This window comes from Ursus arctos, unplaced genomic scaffold (genome assembly GCF_023065955.2).
Source record: "Ursus arctos isolate Adak ecotype North America unplaced genomic scaffold, UrsArc2.0 scaffold_34, whole genome shotgun sequence".
Taxonomy (NCBI): domain Eukaryota; kingdom Metazoa; phylum Chordata; class Mammalia; order Carnivora; family Ursidae; genus Ursus; species Ursus arctos.
The window spans coordinates 26,796,144-26,818,641 of NW_026623030.1; the positions used below are offsets into that span (position 1 = coordinate 26,796,144).

Below are 22,498 nucleotides of genomic sequence, written 5' to 3' on the forward strand. Positions count from 1 at the left end.
CCCAGAGTGCGACCCCGCGTGTCCTCGTCGCAGCTGTGGTGGAGACGCGACAGGACAGGCGGGAATGCGTGCAGCACCTCACGGGCTGGCGGAGAGCAGGAACGCGGTCTCTCTTCCTTACTTGCCGCAAGAGGACAAAGGCTTTCTTTCTCGTCTCTTGCAAAGAAGAAATAATCTCTCGATTTCTCCTGAACTCCTCTCACTCATAGCTCCTGTCACCCCGCATTGTATGTGAACACTCAAGCTCATTTAAGACACCTTCCGATAATATAACCTGGGCAATTTTCCAATTTTCTCCGCAGACGAATATCAGGAGAAAATTGGGATTACATGATTAGATCATGGGACTGTGTTGGATGCTTCAGCTTCCCCCTGAAAGGGAAGAGAATAGGGCTCGTGTTCTTTCCCGGGGTTGACGCAGACATGGGGGCCGTGGGGGTCACTGTCCTCCCATGGGTGGCTGGATTTCCGCTCAGCAGAGCTGGAGAAGGGGGGACCTCTGCGCGGAGGCTGGGTGAGGGCAAAGGCCGCACTGTGCTTCGCTCTGTTTTTTTTTTAAACTGCTTCACGTGGCAGCATGTTTGAGAGCCATATTCCAGACGGAACAAGGCAGCTGAGACCCAGAGAGCGCTTGTGTGAGGTGATCGCATGCAAGTCAGACAGCCCCGGACCACCTCCTCACTCTCCCAGGCCACCGGGGGCTCCCTCCCTTTTCTCAGAATGCCACTGCCTGATTCTCTGGAAGATTCCTTGTGTCTGGTTTTTGGACTATGGCTTAAACTCACACTGTGCATAAACATCTAGATCAGTAGTTTTGTTGCTTTATTACTTTCTTAATTTAATTTAACAGTTTTAAAACTTTATTTGAATCCCTTTCTTTCTATGGTTTTGGAGACTGAAATGTGTCCGTAGATGGAGCCACTCTGGATCGTGTGTGGGGGATGAGGGACACATGATATTCTAGGCCAGCTGCCGTGGAGGATTCAGGCTCCACTCCCACCAAGCAGCCACCCAGTTTAAGCACGTCTAAACACACTCAAGATTGCTGTGTAAGGCTGTGCAGGTTGTGCACTGCACATGGGCATGACTAAGGCGATATCATTCACACCCTAGACACTAGATTTGGGAACTTAGTAGGACAGTCGTATAGCAGATGGCAATCAAGTGCCTTATTCTAACCAATTATGACATATTGGCATATTATGATAATTTTCTGGGGAATGGAGGGGGCACTGTTTTCTCATTTGCAGAGGGCTCCCTGTGGACTAACGATAGCCTTTCTGCACAAACGTTTTTAGGGAATGTATTATTTCCTGCAGTATTCCAAAGTAGTAATTCATTCAACAACATTCCACAAACACTTGATGAGCGCTGATTGTATGCCAGACCCAGGGTTAGGCCCACGGGAGAGCAAGAGGAACAAGGAGCTGCATTTGAATAGGGAAGACCAACATGACACAACCAAGGACAGACGTGGTGATGTCGTCGCCGTTGTGGCAAGTGCGCAAATGGGCGAGAGGGGCTGTCATGAAAGCATACAGTGGGGGTGTGAGCAGATCTGCTGGGACCCGGGGAGGCTCTGGTGGGGACCGTGGTGGCCGGCGAGGGCAGACAGTGTGTGCGAGGTGGAGTCTGTAAGGGGAGAGAGAGCTGAGAAGGCTGAGGGTTTCCAGGGTGCAGGAGACAGATCCCGTGTGCCTGATGAGTTTACATAGGGCACGAAACTGTTCAATAAAATTGAATTACATAAAAAGAAAATTACTGCCTTTTAATTCTCTTTCCACCTTTTTGGTTAGGTCAAGAATGGAGTCTCACTTGGATTCTGCTGTCTTTTTGGACAACTCTCTAGTATTTGCTAATTTCCATTTTTAATAGAGAAACAGTGGGCCTTTTGCCAAAGCCTTGGACAGGCGACAGTCTCCAAATGTAATTTAATAATCCTGCTTTGTTTCAATTACAGGCAACCCTCGCTTTGCATGGCAGCGTGGGGTCACAGCAACGACTGGGCGCCGAAACCCGGCAAAACCCAGACTGAAAGTCCAAATAATTAGTGGGGAAAATTGTGCTTGTTCTGTGAACTTCAAAAGGTTTTGGCTGAACGTTAAAAACTCTCTTACTTTCAATTATAAATGTAGAGGGGAATGAAGAAACTTGTAAAGTCAATATTTATTTAGAATACCGTAGCTTAACATGAGCAATGTTGAGAGCTGCAGTGTTTTACTGCTTGGGGTGAAGCTTACCAGCCGTCGCGTGGACAGCGTGCGCGTTGTCGTGTAACTCACCAGACGTCGCACCGCACTCGTGGAGTCCGATCCCACGTGGTATTCTTCGTACCTTCAACGCACTGAGATTTCTCCAAGGATTCCTCTCATGTGACGTTGTCTGGCAGGGGTCGCCTCCTCTGGGACACCTCTGATGGCTCCGTCACGACCACTTGCCCCCTGTATGTTGCTCAGTCCCCGCTGAGGCAGCGAGGGTCTCCCAATCTGTGGTGTCCGTAGTGTCGTCGGCAGCTCCTTGGTCAGCCGGTTCTCTGCACACCTCCATCCGCATTTTATCCTCATTTTGCTTCCAGCATCATCGCTTGTTGTTTCTTTGCTGCATTTTCAGCTCTGCTGGCCAGTTCCCTCTGTGGATGATCCGTTGTCGCCAGGAGTTTTTATCCCTGGGAGACAAAGGGACAACACGATTCCACACTTCGCTGAGTATGAACTGAATAATAGGGGCACAGTTACCCGCTGCCGACCGACTGGGAAGTCGTGGATGTGATTGGTCCCTGAGCACGGTGTGCATCTGTTCAGTTATGCTCTAATTTGTGGGCTGAAGAGCTGCTGGAAGTTTGCGCTTGACGCACTTACAGATAACACGGTATAACGAAATACCCTGGCGACTGGAAATTGAACCCTGTTGTAGGCAGATTGGTATTATTTAACTAAACGGTGCTAAGTGAAATCTGTCCAGAGTGGAGCCTTGCAAAGCAAGTATGCCTGTATGTTCAGTTTTCAGGTTCCTTTTATTTGTGGTGAGTCATAGTGACCTTTCCATTTATGTCTTGGAAAACTTCTTTTAAAAAATATGTAGGGGCGCCTGGGTGGCTCAGTCGGTGAAGCGTCTGCCTTTGGCTCAGGTCATGATCCCAGGTCTCCCTGCTCAGGGGGGAGCCTGCTTCTCCCTCTCCCTCTGCCACTCCCCCTAGCTTATGCACGCTCTCTCTCTCAAATAAAATCTTGAAAAAATATATATCTAAGCAGCTAAGTAAAATCCTACAAAATGTGAATTGATTCAAAGAAACATCAATTATGGCCACAATTTTGAGAACTGTGCATGACCGCAGCTGGGGAAATGTTGCTTGGGAACCAGCTCCCGACCACAGGAGGGCTTGTGTTCCCAAAGGTAACGTCTACTCATGAAATATAGATGACTTTCTCTAAGTTCCTCCCAAAGCATCACTGCAGGGCTCTCAGGTCAAGTCTAGTACTGGTTCCCAGCGTCCCTTCCTCCAAGTTGCATGAGCTCAGAACAGAGTTGCGTGGGGACATGCGGGAGTATTTTGTACACATTTCTTTGTAATATCGTGACATATCTCTAGGTCAATGTGTATGTAGACCCAAAACATTTTTCCTTAATAGCCATATAATATTTCATAGCAGTCAGTCCTCTTTTGTTAGCCATTTAGATTGTTTCCTTTTTTGTTTGTTTGTTTCTTTCTTCTTTTCTTTTTTTGTGCCACAAACAGTAAGGCAACAAATAAACTGTAGAGATTGGTTAGTATAATTGTTAAAACTATATTGTATAATTGAAATTTGCTGACAGATTAGAATTCAAATGTTTCCACCAAAAAAAAAAAAAAAAAAACCCACACCTGAATATGTAATTAGCTTATCGGGGTGAAACCTACTACAGTGTATATGTATATCAAATCATTACTTTTTACACTTCAAAATATCTTACAGTTTTTTCAGTTGTATCTCCACAGTGCTGAAAAAAGAAAGAGAAAAACATTAAAAAATACAGAATGGTTGTATTTACATCAGAATATGTTAATAATAGATCAAAGAATATTACCAGCGATTATGAAATACAAATTATAATGATAAAGGAGTTAGTTCATCAAGAAAACATAACGGTCTCCGATCTAGATTCACTCAATAACAAAGCTTCAAAATATAGGAAGCAAAAATTTACCTAACTGAAAGGAGAAATAAATATAAGTTGACAATTGTAGTTGGAGGTTTACACTCTTCTCCCTCAGTAACTGATAGATACGGTAAGTTGGGTCTTTGAGAAAATAAGTCATTTACCCAAGTCCACTCCGTGAGTGGAAGATCCAGGATTCTGGGTCAAGATTGACCCCAAAGTGCTCCCCGTACCACACTGCAGGTATAGTGTCTGAAAACAAAGGACGTCAATGCTTATTAAAATAAGTTACAGCAAAAATGTCCCAGTAAAGATACCTCCCTAAAGATGGAAGACATAGGTTCTTGCCCAGGGAAGAGTTCATGACGAGCTCTGAGACCTTGGGCAGGCCAGCTGCCCTCTCTGAGTCTGTTTTCCTCCTCTGCATGATGGTAATGGTTGTACCTTCCCTGATTACTGCCAGGGGTGTGGAGAATCCCCTGATGTAAGGTGTGAACGGCACGGTGTGCTATGGAAGTGAAGTCACAATTACTTGCAGGGGAGGCAGGAGAGTGGCAGGTGTGATGAGAAATTGGTTGGAGCCCACTGGGCACACGGTGAGGCGGCCCCAGGGCTCTGCTCTGCACAGGAGCCTTAGTTTGGTCTGTAATTGAGACCGAGGACTCCTCTCTAAATTACGCATTGGCTGGATTTGGCCCGGTACTTGCCGAGAGTGTGTCTGAGTTACCTGAAGACCAGACGAGAGACAGAAGCACGTGCTTGGTTCTGTTTGTAAGCAGCCATGGAAAATGACCCAGGGCTAGGCAGCCCTGCCCGCTTCTAATGCTTTTTTTGGCGGAAGGGCGGTGGAAGAGGGAGAATGAGAATCTCAAGCAGGCTGCACACCCAGCACGGAGCCCAACGCGGGGCTCGATCTCACAACCCTGAGATCAAGACCTGAGCCTCAATAAAGAGTCAGATGCTTAACCAACCGAGTCTTTCAAGCGCCCCAGCCCTGCCAGCGTCTTAACCACAATATGAGAAAGTCAGTCCCCAGGCAGAGGCGCTTGGTGAGGGTTAGCGCTGAGCCTGGGTCCTCCGGCTGAGGTTTGCAAGTTACAGAAAACCGGATCTGATTGGATGAGCTGGGAGCACCTGCAAGCCTTGCAGCCAGTCACGAGTCAGGGATGCCAGATGCTGATTGGCTGTAGGCCTGGGAGCCAGGACCCATCTCTGGAGTGGGAGGTGGTGTCAGCTCCTGTAGGAAGATCCCGGTTTGAGGGAGTCAGGGCTCAAGTTCCCCAGGGCTAAAGAGAATCAGCAGATTTGGGGCCAGACTAAAGGAGTCTGGGTATGGCCAGTGTTCCTCTTTCTGAAATAATAAGTCACTCTGTTCTCTTTCTCTTTGGGGTTTTGATGACCCTTCAAAAATAATCTCCAAATCCACCGTGACATATAAATGTAGAAATTAGGTTAACTCTGGGCATCAGGGCACATTACACCATCTAAATTACTGGGTTCTTACTGGTGACTGTCTTTTTGCTTTAGTCACGCTTCACCTGCCTTCCCAGCATTAAAAACATCTCCTAACTGAAGTTATCAAATGAAGGCATGGATTTTTTTCTTTGCCAGTAATAGGATTAGCTCAAACCAAGAATCCGGAAGTGCTTACCTGGACCACCCCCCTTTCACAAAGGGTTGAGAGGAGTGTATGTCTGGTAGCAGCAAACCTGAAGGAAATAGCCTCTCTGTAGCCCCAAGTATCCTCACTTTCCTTCTCCTGAGGAGGCTGGCAGAGCAGAGCCACCCGGCCCCCATCCTCCCCACGGTGTGGTTATCCCCTGCTCATGCATGGCCCCACCTGGGTGTTACTCAGCACCTTTCTCATAGACCTCGTTTCCCAGCCCATGGCATCACTGGATAGGAGAGAGTGATATATTTTTTTTAAGATTTTATTTATTTATTTGACAGAGAGAGGCACCAAGAGAGGGAACACAAGCAGGGGGAGTGGGAGAGGGAGAAGCAAGCTTCCCGTGGAGCAGGGAGCCCGATGCGGGGCTCGATCCCAGGACTGTGAGATCATGACCTGAGCTGAAGGCAGACGCTTAATAGCTGAGCCACCCAGGTGCCCCAGAGAGGGACTTTTTGAGGACAGCTAGGTTAACACTGTCTTTTGGAAATGGCCAAGCATTGTTTTCTGGTCATTTCATCAATCTCAAATTCAGTTCATCAATTCTTTGAAGGAGAAATGGAAGCTTTATGAGCTTCCAGAGGGTATAGATTACAGAATATGATGATTTCTATTTCTGTTAGGTAAGCAAGTCCAGATAATAGGCAATTGCTTTTTTGCAACTTGAATTTATTATGAAAATGGAAAAAAACAAAAACAAAACCCCACCCCGCCAGTTTCTCCAAAGTCGTGAGGGATTTGTTTGTTAAATAGAAAGGTCAAACTTTCCTCTCAGTACAGGTAAGAGCCATAGGGTTTTTGTTGCTGTTGTTTGTTTTGTTTTTTCTGGTGACATAGGTCAGGCTGGTCCCTTTGTGCCTTACTTTATACAATCTTAGAAAATAAGCCCTCTAGTGGGTTGAGTAGTGGGTCCCCTTCCCCTGCTAATATGTCCCAAGTTCTAACTCCTGGTGTCTGTGAATGTGACCTTGTTTGGAAATAGGTCCTTTGCAGATGTAATTAGGTTCAGGATCTTAAGAAGAAAACATCCTGGATTTATGGTGGCCCCTAAGTCCAGTAACTAGTGTCTTTATGAGAAGAAAAGAGAGGGAGGTTTAAGACGCACAGACACCGAGGAGAAGGCCATGGGATGATGGCGGCAGAGGCTGTAGCCAAGGGATAGCCTGGAGCCCCCCGAGCTGGAAGACGTAAAGAAGGATCCTCCTCTAGGGTCCCTGGAAGGAGTGTGGCCCCACTGACCCCCTGATTGCAGATTTCCGACCACGAAATCTGGGAAAGAATAGATTTCGGCTCTTTGCGGTCATTTTTACGGTGGTTCTGGAAGCCTAGTAAGTACCCTGTGTGCCTGAAGATTCAGGCGAAGAAAGGAGGCGGTTGGATTTGATAGAGCAAAGCTGGGAAGACAAAAATAGATGTGCGGCCAGTGGTCTCACTGCTTTGAGTCCTGAAACACCATTCACAAATGCTGGGGTGACACTGCAGAGTTACTCTGAAGTATAATAATAATACTAGAGTAAACCGCTCACTTTATAATCTTAACACTGAAGCACGTTAAGGAAAAGATGGTGAATAATGTATCGGGCCGATTGGAAGGATGACTTCAGCGTGACCTCGCGCTTTTCCTCTTGGTAGGGTCAGTGTGGGGAAAGCAGAGACTAGGATGTGGTCTTCACAGTTCTGGTTCTGGCTGCCTTTCTTCCAGCCACTCCTGAGACAGAAATTCTAAAATGCTTTGAGTGAGGAAAGTGTAGTTTTTGGTCCTGTTTGCCTGTGAGGACACGCAGCCGCCTTTCCTTTGCAGATAAACTTTATGAAAGTTTCTTAATCAGAAAGCTGTTCTGCAGTGAGTTTTCGTTCTTGAGGGAAATGTGATAGGTTCGGGGTCAAAGGCTCTGCGTGCTCTTTCGGGTTTTGTCTTTCCAAGGATGTGACTTCCTGTTCTGCCCTCCCCAAGTCACCTGTCCTTGATACCACACCGTGTAGACTATGTGAGTTGTGGCACACACCAGGTATATGGGTATGTACTCATTTGTTCAGACACCCTAATGACTCCAGGCTTGTGCTAGACTCCCAGCATTCCACAGCCTGTCCGAGAAGCAGCGTGTGAGCTATGATGCCATGTGCTAAAAGGAGGCATTGAGAAAGCCCCATGGGGTCGTATGTGAGGAAGCCGTTAATTCTGACTGGGAGATGTCATCTGGGAAGGCTTCACATGGGAAAGAACACTTTAGTGGGATCTCGAAGGCTGCACGGAGGTTTTCCAAGAAACAAACGCAGTGGAATTGGTAAGCCGCCTTTGCTGTGGTGATTTCTATGACATAAAATAGGATATTATGTAGAAACAGTACAGGAATGAGACTAGTCGAAGAAGACCCTCCCTCTGGGGATTAATGAGAGAACCTAGAAAGGGCTTAGCATTCTGTCTGGCACAGAGTGTTTTATGATTTTCCTGTGTTGATATTATATTCTTCTTAACAAGTGGAATAGCATGGTGGCTATGGGCACAAAGTCTGGAGTAAGACTTTCTGGGTTTTAGTTCTGGGTCCAGCATTCAGTAATAAAATCTTGGGTGAGTTTTTATGCCTTCGTTTTCTCATCTGTAAAATGGGGGTGACTAGGGTTCTTCCTCATAGATTTATTATGAGAATTATATGAATAAAAACATGAAGGTATAAATAGCACCCACATATCATAACTATGCCATAGCATCTTCTGGTTTTTGTCGTTTTTCGCCTTACTTGTACACCCAGCCATGCCCCGAGCACGTGCGCTGAACATAGGATTTTGCTCTACTGTGTTCCATAGGGAAGCCTCCAGGGACGTGACTGTGTTGAGAATCCCTGGCAGGTGCACCCCACTTTCAGGGGCGCTTTGCCAGCGTCCTGGCATGTGAGGATGATCCCCTGTGCCGGGGCCAAGCCCAGCGGCCTCAGCTGCAGGCACAGGCTACAAGAGGCAGGGCTGGACTGGGGAAGGCGAGCCCCGTGGTGGACACAGAGGCACTGGCTGTACGGAGCAGAAAGCCCTGTGGCTCAGATGAGAGGTCTGGACGCTTCCGTTCTCTTTGTTGCTGGCTCAGCCGGCTTCCTGCCAATCATGGTCTGCTCTGATTTCAGCGGCTCACTAGCTCCCTGTCTTTCTCTGCTTGTCTCCCTCATTTGTCTCTGTCCCTCTGCCCTTGCCCACTCTGCCTAGGTCGGTCTGTCTTTGTATATCTCCCTGTCTGTCTCTCCCTGTCTCTTTAGGACTATACGTTCTCAGTCTCTCTGTCTGTCTGCCTTTTTCTTTTTTTTTTTAATAATAATTTTTTATTATATTATGTTAGTCACCATACAGTACATCCCTAGTTTTTGATGTAAAGTTCCATGGCGGAGATAATGCTAAGCGAAATAAGTCAAGCAGAGAAAGACAATTATATGGTTTCACTCATTTATGGAACATAAGAAGTAGGAAGATCGGTAGGAGAAGAAAGGGTAGAAGAAAGGGGGGGGGTAAGCAGAAGGGGGAATGTCGGCCTTTTTCTGTTTTGGACCATGAGTTCTTCCTCCCTCCCATCCCCTCGCTTCAGTCCCTCCCCCGCTCCTGCCTTGTCCCTCCCTCCCTCCTTCTCCACCCATCCTCACATGGAAGGAGCCTGCCTGAGGGACTGAGAATCAGCCCAGGCCGGCAACCCAGGCTCGCCTGCTCACTGTAGTCGCGTAGGGCACCAGCCAGTCCACAGTAACTGTCGGGGGGTTGTTCAGGTTAGAACCGAGTTCTCCTTGTGGGCTTGGGTTTCAGAGGTGCTAAGCTTAACCTCAGGATCCTCTCTCTCCGAGGCGCCGTCAGATCTGGTTTAGCTTTTCATTGAACCAATGTCTTCAGCTTGCTGGTCCTCTGACAAGCAAAAGTTGTGTTAAATTTCAACGTAGCTCAGACTGGATGGGAAGGTTCCCTCCCCCCAGGCAACAAAAAAGCACTGCGTACAGGTTACAGGTGTATTGGAGGAAGGGCTAATCATGAAGCAGAGGAAGGAAATTAGAGAAAACACGTGTAATTGTCATCCAGAGCCTGGATGTGGGGACACATAGGACCTGCCCGAGCTAGAGGTGGCCAAGGTGCGGCCAGCCTGTAATCCCGCGTGCATTCTGCGTGTGTCCCTCTGACTCACACGTGGTGTTTGTGAGGCTGCCCTTCTCCTCCCTGAGTTTCGGGGTTTACCTCCCTCTCTCTGCTCCCGTGTTGCTGCCTCTGTCTAGCTTTTTTAAAAAAATGCCTGTGTCTTGTTCTGTCTGTCTCTTTTTGTTTGACTTAAGCTTGTGTGTTGTCTGCGAGTCTCTCTAGCTTTCAGTCTGGCCCTCCTGTCACCGTGGGACACTTTCGCTGTGGTCAACAGCTGAGACCTTGCCGCCCCCCAGGCAGTGCGGGAGGCAGTGGTCCCTGTCCCCACGGAGCCTCCAGGCTTGCAGCCGTCACTGGCTCCAATCTGCCCCCTGCAGACCCTCGGGATGCACACGGAGCCATGTCAGGACTCAGCCATGTGCATCCTGCTGTGTGGGCGGTGGACAGAAACGTGACTGTGAGGCCCCCTGGGCAACCGCCTTCCCTGTGTGTGACCCCGAACCTCGTCCGTTTGGTGGCCCTTACTACCTCGCTGCTCCTAGTCACTGGGTGAGCTCGCCGGACACCCTGCGTGGCTGCTGGTCACAGGTCCTTCCACACGGCTCTTGTCTCTTCCCTCCACGCTGCGACCCAGGAGACACGTGGACTGTACTCCCACGGAGACACATTGTATCAGCTCCTTCTGAGCGCCCTTCTGTTCAAAATAACTTTCTCCATGTTATTTGGGGACTCATAAAGAGCTGAATTTGAAATCACTTATTGCTTTATGGATAATAAATTATTAGAACCCCAAAATAACTATCACGTGGAAGGAACTGGGCTGATTTCAGAGTTATATAATACACAACAGTGGGATTGAAAATCATTGTTTAGGTTGGAGCCAGTGTCCTTGTTTTTCTCTGAGTGAAGCTTACATCTGTCTTGCAGCTTTAGAAATCAGAAGTCGGGGTGTCTGAGATCAAAACAGGGTCAGAGTTAGATTCCCGTTCAGGGGCTGACACCCCTGGGCCGGGGACCAGAGGAGGTAGGCTGCTGGGCCTCTCAGACTGTAGTCCGGACCCTCCCACACTGGGGGAGCAGCTGGAATGGAACCTGCTGGAAGCCGATGTGGTCATGGTGTGGGGCTTTGGGGCTACTTGGCTGTTCCTACTAAACCTTAAGTTTTGCATTTGTAAAATGTCTTCTTACAAGGTGTTAAAATCAAAGCTTGTACAATTCTGTCTTTTATCCTTACAGCTTTTAAGTTAGGCCAAGAAATGGAGTGTTGGCTTCGTTTTACAGGTGAGGAGCTGAGAGGAGGAGTAGCAGGGCAGCTAGAATGATGGGCTCTGGCGTCTTCGTGCTTTTGTTCACATCCCGGCTTGGCTGCCTAGCAGAAGTGGGATTCCGGCCAAATTAAAGGACCCTTTTCAGCCCTGGTTCCCTCCTTTGCGCAATGAGGATGAAAGTAGTAATCCTTCAAGAGGGACATTTGAGGATTGAGATATTAATAAGGCTGGTTAATGTTTATCAAGTATTTATGATGCAGCTGGCTGTTCTTCAGAGTGATTTTTCCTTTTAGATGTCAATACATATTATACTGTATTTATTATAAATATGCATCATTATTAGCAGATAATGCATGTAAATCACTTAGCACGGTGCCTGGCACTTACCTAAGTGTTTAAGGAAAGTTAGTTGTCATAAACAATGTTCGTTAGGCACTAACCATGTCCTGTATCTATGCATTCATTCACTGATTTGGTTCCTCATATCATTTTAAAATTTCCTGGGAGTCTGAATAAATACATTTCCCAAAAACCTTCAGCAAAATTCCCCAGGTGGCAACATCCTCTCTCCCTACACAAACACGCATTATTGCTGTTTTTATGAAATGTTTGAGTCCCAGCCATGGTGATGCTTTATCTGCGGATGCTTCAGCGTGAATTCCCCAGCACTCTTGCACACGTGGAGTGAGATTATCAAAACCAGGAGGTTAATAATGGAGACAAAGAATTACCTCGGCCCCAGACCTTACTCAGATGTCCTTGAGCGTCCCACCTGCACTCATTATAGCAAAAGAAGCATACCTGTGTTTCTGTCGGAGGAGCCGGTCTGGCGTCACGCATACATTTGTTATGCCTGTCTGTCCTCTTCAGTGTGGGCATTTCTCGGTCTTTGAGTTTCAGACTGTGATGCCTTTGAAATGTACAGTCCAGTTGTTTCATAAATGTGCCCCCAAATATGACTTTGATGTTTCCTCATTGTCAGACTCACTCTTTTTGGAAACACTTCGTAAGCGATGTTATGTCCTTTTGCAGGACGTCGGATGTCTGTTTATCCCTCTAAGTGATGTTACCTTTGATCACGTGCATGACGTGATGTATGCTGGGTTTTGATGCCACGTAGTTACTGCTTTTCTCTTTGAAGTTAATAGATCTCGTGCACAGAGATACATTGGCACTATATGAATAGCCTGTTTCTTATCATACTTTTAATTACTAGTAGCGTTCATGCTGACTCTTGCCTGAAACAGTTACGGTGATAAATGGGGGTTGCCAGATGGTGGTATTTCAATGTCATCATCCGTTTTTTCATTTATTAGTTGGAATTCTACCCTAAGGATGATGTTTCCTTTCTCCCGTTTGTTTGTTTATATCAGTATGGACTCAGAAGCTTATTATATATTATATATGTTATGTAATATGTTATATTATTATAATTAGCTATTACAGTTACTTATAGTACTGTAAGATTATCCCGGATTGGCCAGTGGGAGTTCCTTCAAGTGGTCTCCTAGGTCCTTTTGACATTCGTTCGAGCACTCTGCTCCCTTCTGGCTCCACAATATATTTTAAGCTCATTATCTTGTGCTTTCTGTCCTTTGGCCCTAGAATCAGCCATTTCTCTGAGGAGCTCCGTTTCCCTTTTCTTGGAGAAGATACTTAGAACTAAAATCTGTGTCTTGCTGTGCTGATTGCCAAGGTGTAATTGCATCAAAGCCCTCTGAGTGAAGAGAACAATGGAAAACTGATACAAATCCACACCTACATTTGCACACCCATGAACACACACACACACCCATTGTCCCCCATGAGTTCATGGCTATACTCCACTTCCAGTTCATGACCAGTTAACTCTTACCCTTTCTTTTTTCCATTAAAAAAAAAAAAAGATGCATTTATTTTAGAGAAAGGAGAGAGCACGAGTGGGAGTGAAGATGGAGAGAGAGAAAGAATCCCAAGAAGACTCTGCATTGACTGTGGAGCCTGACCTGGGGGATCTCCATCTTACGACCCTGAGATCACAACCTGAGCCGAAACCAAGAGTTGGATGCTTAACTGACGGCACCACCCAGGCGCCCCTCTTTTTTCCATTTTAAATTCACTTCTCTAGTGGTGAGAAACCTGGCTCTCATTATTACCAACAATTATGCTCAGTCCTAGAATCCACTAAAGTAGTTTTGGAATTGCTAACCCATACTGTTATGGAAAACACCCCTAACTAGAATTCAGTGTGTGTTTACACATATTTGTGTTTTTGGCCCGAGAGTCAAAATAGTGCTGAAAGTTATATGCAGCTCCTAGATTTTCATAGTTTTAAACAACGATGGTTTACCCTTGCACACATTGAAGGTCCGACACACATCCGCTGGGGGCTTTGCACTGCATTATCTTTCTCTGGACCCAGGTACAGAGAAGCAACCCAATGTCCATCAACTAATAACTGGGTAAATTAAAGGTGGGTCTATGCATACAATGGAATATCAACCATAAAAAGGAATGAAGTGCTTACGCAGGCTACAACATGAATAAACCTTGAAAACATCACACTTTGTGAAATAAATCAGGCACAAAAGGGCATGTATAATATGATTCCATTTATATGAAATGTGCAGAGTAAGCAAATGCATAGAGATGAAGGCAGGTGGGGGGTTGTGAGGGGCTTGGAGGGTGAGGGGAAGATGGGGAGTGACTAGCACATGCACGTGGTGTAAAATGTTATCCAGCAGGTCAAACAATCAATTGGATCCATATATTGGTTCACAGTCGTGTGGTGTGCTTCAGTTTCCTTACCTGTAAAATGAGAATTTTTTCAAAGGATTTAAAAGGATGACAGACAGGGGTGCCTGTGTGGCTCAGTCAGTCAAGCGCCTGACTCTTGGTTTTGGTTCAAGGTAGAAACATAATCGCAGGATTATGAGACCAAGCCCTGCATCAGGCTCTGTGCTCAGCACAGAATCTTTGCTGGAGATTCTCGCTCTCCCAACCCCTCTGCCCCACCACCCACTTGCACATGTGTGTTCTCTCTCTCTCTCAAATAAATAAATAAATAAATAAATAAATAAATAAATAAAATCATTTAAAAAAAGAAAAAAGGGATGACAGACAAGTAAGACATGCCCACCAGTTCTCTTTTGGGGCACTTTGTTTGGCTGGATTTCACTGTCCACTTCAACTTAGGTATGGGTGATGAAACTCGTGTGGAGTAATGAGCGCAGGTCCAGTCAGAAGCTCTAAGAACACAAGACCCCATGCTCTCGCTTTCTCTGTCACAACAACAGTGCCTACTCTGCCAGCCTGGCTCCAGAGTAAGGATAGTGCGATGCAAATTCATGAAGATTTACACCTGTGTCTTATTCTGAGAGGTTTGTAGCTCTTATGTTTGTGTTTTTGATCCATTTTGAGTTAATTTTTGTACATGGTGTGAGGTAGGGGTCCAGCTTTTTTTTTTTTTTTTCATGTGGATTTTCAGTTATTCCAGCATCTTTTGTTGAAAAGACCATTCTTTGAAACCTTTGAATTGTCTGGCACCCTTGTCAAAAATCAATTGGTTGGAAATGGAAAATGTGAAGCTTTATTTCTGGAAAGTCAATTATATTCAGAAAAGGGTGAGTCCTCCAGCCTTGTTCTTTTTAAAGATCATTTTGAGTATTGGAGTCCCTTCATTTCCATATGGATTTGGGAAACAATTTGTCAATTTCCGTAAAAAAGCAGCTGGACATTTCATGATGATTGCATCAACTGCATAAATCACTGAGGAGTATTGTCATCTTAACATTAAGTATTTCAATCTATGAACGCAAGATGTTTTTACGTTTATTTAGGTATTCTTTAGTTCTTTTCAATGATATTTCATAGCGTTCACTGTACATTTTTACACTTCGGTTAAATTTATTTTAAGTAATTTATTATTGTCGATGCTATTGTACACAGTAACTTACCTTTGCTCTTATTTCATTGATTTCCCATATTGCTTTCTCTTCCTTCTACTATTCATTTCCACTCTATTCTTCATTTGTAAAATTCTGTGACAGATGCTAGCATAAACCAACAATACACTGAGAAAGAATTTTTCCGAGAAACAATTTTAGTGGCTCTAATACACAAAGAACTCTTAAGTAATTCATTTAAAAAATACAAACAGGCAAATAGAAAAATGAAAGTATAATTAGAAAAATAACATAATCAAACAATTCACAGGAAAGCAGATGCAAATAGAAAATAAAAGTATGAAACAAATGTTCAACTTCCTTTTGAGTTCAGAGAGATATTAAGGTAGAAACAAAATGCCTTTTTTTTTTTTAACCTTTCAATACTGACAAAAGTTAAACAGATTGATCTCATAAAATGGTGGCAAGCATGGAGCCACAGTCTCCCGTATTACTGATAGATGTGAAAACTGCTACCATACTATTGAAAAACAATCGGGCAGTACTTATTAAAATGAAAAATATGCATGCCCTTGAGTTTTTGTTTTTGTTTTAGAAGTTTATGCATTATGGCATGTTTGCCACAAGTAAAGCTACCATCTGTCATGGTCCGTCGCTATTACCGCATCACAGACTGTACCCCTTATGCTATCCCTTTTATTCCTGTGACGTCTTCATCCACTCTGTTCTTTATTCCTTTCTTCTTTCCGCTCTTTTGGGTTTAGTTTGCTCTTTTTTTTTTCTCATTCCTTAAGGTGGAAGCCTAGGTTATTGGATTGAGATTTTTTTTTCTTTTTTATAATGCAGACATTTACAGCCATAAATTTATCTCTAAGTACTACTTTCCCCGCATCCCGTAACTTTTGGTATGCTGTGTTTTTGTTTTCACTCATCTCAAAGCATTTTTCCAATTTCCCTTGTGATTTCTGCTTTGAACCATTTATTGCTTAAAAGGAGGCTGTTTAATTTCCACATGTTTGTGGATTTTCCACATTTTGTCCTCTTTTCGTGTTCTATTTTTACTCCATTCCAAAGGAGAATACACTAGTGAATTTTCCATTTTCAACTCCAGGATTTCCATTTGGTTCTTTTGTTCATAATTATTCATAATTTATATTTCTTTATTGGTATTCACTCATTGGTGAGACACCTTTTTCATACTTTCCTTTGGTTCTTTAGACATGATTTTTTTTTTAAGTTCTTTGAATGTATTTGAAGTAGCCGGTTTAAAATATTTGCATCTTTGTCTAGTAAATGCAACATCTGGGCTTGCTCAAGGACAATTCTTCTCGATTGCTTTTTGTCCTGTGACTGGGCCATACTTTTTTGTTTGTTTGCATGTCTCCTAATTTTGTTGTTGTTGAAAAGTGGAAAATTTTAAATGATATAATGTAGCAACTCTGAAATTGGGTTATCTCTTTTTCCCTGGGTTTATCTTTATTGTTATTTGTTGTAGTAGTTTGTTTAGTGACTTTTATGAACAATTCTGTTAAGTCTCTATTCTTTGTTCTGTGTGATTGCCGAAGTCATTGGCCTGTGTGGCAGTCAGCTAACTATTGGACAGAGATTTTCCTAGACACTTGGAGTCAGTAAGTGTCCCAGTCTTTACCAAGAGGCTCTTTGGGTGTGTTGGGACATACTTTCAATATTAGCCAGGCATTTGACAGCTCTGCCTTAGCTTTCACTTCCTGCTTTCATAGAACCTCAAAGTTAGCAAAAGGTGAGAACTTATAGGCTTCTCAGGTCTTTTTTGAGTATGAACACAGTCCTGGGCATACACACAGCTCTAAGTTAAGCATGGTCTTATAGATTCCCCAGGTATTAGCTTTTCACAGCACCTCTGCATATCTCATTCATCATCTTTTCCTTTTAAGCTTTTGGGTTGGTCTATTTTTTCACACCAGACTTTATTCACCACCTATGAAGTTAAACAATTGCCTACAATTGCTTTTAACAAATACCTCTAGGGGAAAAGGTTTTCACACTGGGTGAACTCAAAGTCAAGTCAAATACTGACAGCCTTGCAAATGGGATCTTCCAGGGGGCTATCAGACAAGTCAAATAATGGCAGTTCTTTGGGAATTAGGGTATGAAAGGTCTCCAGCCCTGATCTGATCTCTCCAGTGGCTTTTGAACTACAAATCCAGTGGTTTTGACTGTGAATATGGGCTGTAATTTTTTAAAGCTACTGTGGGGCTGAAAAGTAGGGGATGGGAATAAATCAAGTTAAAAAGCCACAAAGTTCTCTGTTTTTTAACCAAGGTTCAGCCATTTTTCTTGAATAAATGCTCTCCTGGTTACATAAGCCTTTGTTTTATTTCCAGAGTTCTAAAAAAGTTGATTTTGAATTTTTTTTCAGTTTTCTCATTGTTTTTATGGAGAGACTTTTCGGATGTCTTTATTCTGCCATTTTCACTGCTGCTGCTCTCGTGTGCAGCATTAATGGAAAGTCATCTTCATAAAGGAATATAAATATGCTTTCAAGACATAAAACCTAGAGCCTGCACAACAGGAACAGAATAAAAGACTTGTATTTTGATAGATGGTGAATTTTTAGCAGTCTCTGGCACCAGGGGATGATTTAAATGTAATATTTAACAAGATAAATTGCTTTCTCATTGTGTCAGAGGCAGGTAGGATTGCCTTTGGGATTTGGGGGAGGCCATTGATGGACACTGGAAAACATGGTTGCAAAAATCTCAGCCACATAGGCAAAAACTAAAGGAAGAAACATGGCTGCAGAGGTATTTGAGATAAAATCACAAGCTTGGGTCAGTTGTGATTGGTTGTTATGAGAAATACAATCACTTCTCTTGAAACTCAGTTTGGTAAAATTATTGTGGTGTCTTCCTTGAAGGCTGTGAGCTTCTACAGGGTAGAGATTGGTGTTCATTTTAGAGCATAACATGTTGCCTATTCTCACATGTATTTGTCAAGACTTTCAGTTGTACGTTGGCTTAAGTACAACAGTTTATCTTATATATCGAAATTTCCAAAGATAGCAGACACAGATATAGTTGGATTCAGAAACTCAGAAATCTTTCCCAAGAATTTGTCTTATCCTACTCTTGTCTTTGATTTCCTTTGTTTGCATTTCACTTGAATCAGTCTTTGAGGACATGACACTGACCATATTTGGTTCATGTGCTCATCTGTGAAGCCTGACTTGGTGGTCTGAGGTCAGCACCAGAAGTGACATTCATTGGTAGCAGAGTAGGATGATACCCAAAGGAAAATAAAATTGTCATTACAAACAGGAGGTTGGATGGATGTTCAGCATCCACGAATGCTCATCAGGCAGAATTAATGCCTGCCCATTACACACAGCAAACACCCATACTGATTTTTCAGTTGCATTGTCAGTAGAATTTAGCGATTTGTTCTGGAATCATGATATAGTCTCTGTTCTTTGTACACATTGCAATCACACCTGCACCCACACCACTATCCCACCTTTGGTGAGTTCTCATCTCAACTTCTGCAGTACTTCCTGCTTCCTGTCCTTGCTATACCCCTTAAATATAAAGGTACATATAGTTCATGTCCCTGGTGGCAATAGGATACTCAGGAACATGAACTAGAGTTACACGCTTTTGGACTTAACTCCTTGAGAGTCCATACAGAGGAGAGGACATATGTAAGAAATTCCAACTTATATTTTCATCTTTCTTAGATTGGGTTGGCATTGTTTACAACTGCTCGTTACAAAGTTGATGTTTTTTGTTGACAAGTAGCTGTTATGTTTCAGGTTTACTCTCAATGAATAGTAAATCTGTAAACTGGGAGTAATACTAGGAATTATCTTGGAAGGGTTATTGAGTAAACTGAATGAGCAATTAATTACATGGAAAGTACTTAGAGCACTGCCTATCATCATCATCATCATTATCACTTATTGACTCCATCTCTTACCCATCTTCAGGTTTAAGGTGGATAATGAGGGGCTGATTTAGAAAATCGAATGTGGAACCTACTTAGTCCTTGAGCTGAGAATACGGGCTCCAAGAGTGAAAGGAGCACTTGAAATAAATCATCCATTGGGTTGATTCTGGTGGAACCAAATACTGAGTGTTTGGAGGATCTCGCCGCTGAGCCACATCACCCAGTTTCCCACTGGCTTCTCCAGTTGACTGTCTTCGAACAAGTGTGGAAGGACCATCTTCACCAGAGTCCCTTTGTGAACCTACCCAGTGGTTCTTTAATTCATTCATGGAGCCAGTCTTTCATCGCGTCTTCTGCAATACCTATATTTATTGAGCTCTCGTTGCTCATTATATGCCAATTCTGTTCTAAGCTTTGTACACACATAGTTTCATTAAATCTTCATGAGGTCACCCCACGGGATGTATTTTTATTATTCCCATATTCCAGATCAGGGAGCTCAGGCACAGGGAGAAGTGAGTAACTCGTGGCGGATCTGATAAGGACTATAAAAAGCCATTTAACACACCCCTACTCCCTGCCAGCTCCATGACAGACACCCACTTTCCCAGCCTCTTCTGCAGGTGGGCTGGCCATATGACAAGCTTTGGACTTCCTGATGAAAAGAGACAGGTGCAGCAGGTGCACTCTCTCTCTCCCCATCCCACCTTCTCTCTGCTGAGACAGTGGGACAGATGGCTGGTGTGATGGATGCCATCTTGCAACCTTGAGGGAATGGCCAAGAGAACTGCGGAGAAGTAGCCCTGACCTCGTGGAGTCACCGGACCAGAGGCAGCAGCCACAATCCTCCAGACTTTGGTTATGTCATGAAACCCATGTTGGGTTATTTCACTTGAATCAGGTTTCCCGTGACGGCCGAAACAGAGGCTGAGCCAGTTTCAAACTTGGACAGTCCGTTCCAGAGCCAGATACCTGCTCTGGTTCTGTGGATGCCATGCAGGTCAGAACAAAGGTGGCTGAGACCCTTGGGGAGTTTAGAGTCTAATGAGTGGTTAGAGATAGAAACATAAACACGAGATAAACATAAGGGGAGCATTGGTGGTGATTACCGTGCAGGGAAGACTAGGCAGTGCTCATGCACCCTGTGGAGGGCAGAAAAGCCCCATTCCTGTGAAGAACTGGGCACGGAGGCTGAGATGGGAGGATGGCAGGAGCAGAGGAGGGTGGGGTGGAGGGCTCTGCATGGGGAAGAGCAGGAGACACGCTGAGCATGTGCTGCAGTGGGAGAGAAGTAAGAGAAATCTGTGAGGCTCCCTGTGGGGAGGGACAGTGGGAAGGGTGAGAGAGCCGGAGGGTGGGCCAGGGTCAGATCACCGCTGGCGGAGAACATGGACTCTATCTTAAGAACAAAGAGGAAGACACTTTCAAAGAGTTTCAATCTAGGGGAGAAATGATCTGAATTCTGTTGAGATAAAAAAAGATTCTCTTGAACCGTTGTGGGGAGAGTGGACACAGGAGATGGGTTGGGGGCTGTTGTGGCTGTCCCAGTGAGGACAGTCTCTCCATGGGAGGTGGTCATGGAGATGGCAAGAATGTGCAGGACAGAAGTCATGAAGGTGGACCCTACAGGACCCCAGGAATCGGCAGAGGAAGTGAGAAAAGAACATGAAGCTGGCACTCACAAATCCCTGGACTTAGAAGGGATCTGGGGGCACTTGGCGGCTTGTGGGGGAGGAAGGGTGCTGGCGTTGGGCTGATATTCTGGGATTAGTTCTCTTCTGTTATTTGTACTGTTATTTGTCATCTTCTTTTTTTAAGATTTTATTTATTTGAGAGAGAGAGAGAGAGAGTGAGGGGTTGGTTGAGGGGAGTGGAGGGAGAGGGACAAACAGTCTGTGTTGAGTGTGGAGCCTATGCAGGGCTCGATCCCATGACCTTGAGATCATGACCTGAACTGAAATCCAGAGTTGGCAGCTTGACTGATTGAGCCACCCAGGTGCCCTGTTATCTGTATCCTTCATCTGAAACAACACTGAGGGCCATGTTCACTCTGTTAATAAGCTCTGAGCATAGGCAGTCACTTACCAAGTGACCCTTGAGTGGAGATTTGTCTGATAGAATTCCTTACTAACTAGAGCCCCGAAAGTGAAGTTTTCTTAGTCCTGTCAAGCCCTCCCAGATTCATTGTCTCTTTGTCTAAAAAGTACAGAAACTGCCTGCCATGGTCATTTCTTTAGGCCTCAATTTCATGACTGGACCTCTGTGCCTACTTCATAAAACTCTGGGTTTTTAAATTCATTCATGGAGCCAGTCTTTCATCGCGTCTTCTGCAATACCTATATTTATTGAGCTCTTGTTGCTCATTATATGCCAATTCTGTTCTGGAGATTTGGTGAATGTTGGAAGGCACCCTGTGCAGTGTGTGAGCCCGGCTATAGGCTGGGGTGTGGGGGGTGGCGGGAGGGGTCTTGGGGGGATGTGACAATGTCCCTGCCCCGGGGGGTGGAGAAGGAGGTCTAGTGGTCAGGCTTCCTGAGCTCAGTCTAGGATAGAAGCTCCTGACTCCAGAATTTCCATGTTGCAAGGCCTGGGGAGGTGGCCCATGCAGACGGAGTTTTAGCGGCAGGGAGTGAGCTAAAGTGTAACTAGTCTGGCTGGTGGCTCCCTGCCTGCTTGCGGGCTTCCCTGTGTATGACCTGTGCCCTCTGCTTTCCTGTGCAGGACACGGAGGTGCTGAACACGGCCGTCCTCACCGGGAAGGCTGTCTCGGTTCCCGTCAAGGTCGTGGGCATTCAGGAGGATGGCTCCGTGGTGGACGTGTTGGAGGCTGTGGAGTGCAGGTCTGCGGATGAAGACGTCGTGAAGGTAAAAGGGGCCTTACCACTGGGCCTACCAGGGGCCCATCCCTCTGTTCCAAGGTCTTGTGGGGCTGGAGCCAGGGTGACCACACTGAGGAATGGGGCACTGACCCCTCCTGTTTCGCTCCCTGGAGTGGGGATCCCTAGCATCTTAAGCAGAAATAATTTTCTTCCCCTCCTTTTGGTCATAAGACAATATTTCCCTAATTTTAGCAATCCACATGTCATCTCAATGTTTGCCAACTTCCTTTGTAAATAATATTATTTACTCAACAGATTTTCTTTAAATGCCTCACTTTTTCAAACTTAGTACTAATTTAGCCATTGAAGGGAAGGAAACAATTCTTCCTTTACCCTTCATGTTCTTCCAGCTGGACTAAGAATTAAATTGACATGAGACATATTAACAGGAGAAAAAACCCAGAGTTTTATGAAGTAGGCACAGAGGTCCAGTCATGAAATTGAGACCTAAAGAAATGACCGTGGCAGGCAGTTTCTGTACTTTTTAGACAAAGAGACAATGAATCTGGGAGGGCTTGACAGGACAAAGAAAACTTCACTTTCGGGGCTCTAGTTAGTAAGGAATTCTATCAGACAGGTGCTCTGACCAACTCAGCTAAGGCACACACCTAGTATGGAATTCTAGAAAGAATGTGGGCT

At 44.8% G+C, this 22,498-nt stretch overlaps 1 protein-coding gene across 1 annotated transcript in view; it reads left to right on the forward strand.

Annotated features, from left to right (window-relative positions):
- The window catches only part of TMEM132B (transmembrane protein 132B), a 356,834-nt gene that overhangs the window by 292,950 nt on the left and 41,386 nt on the right, over positions 1-22,498 (forward strand). Inside the window, exon 5 of the mRNA XM_044389799.3 lies at positions 21,702-21,845. Coding sequence (XP_044245734.1) covers positions 21,702-21,845 — 144 coding nt within the window. The remainder of the gene's footprint in view (positions 1-21,701; positions 21,846-22,498) is intronic.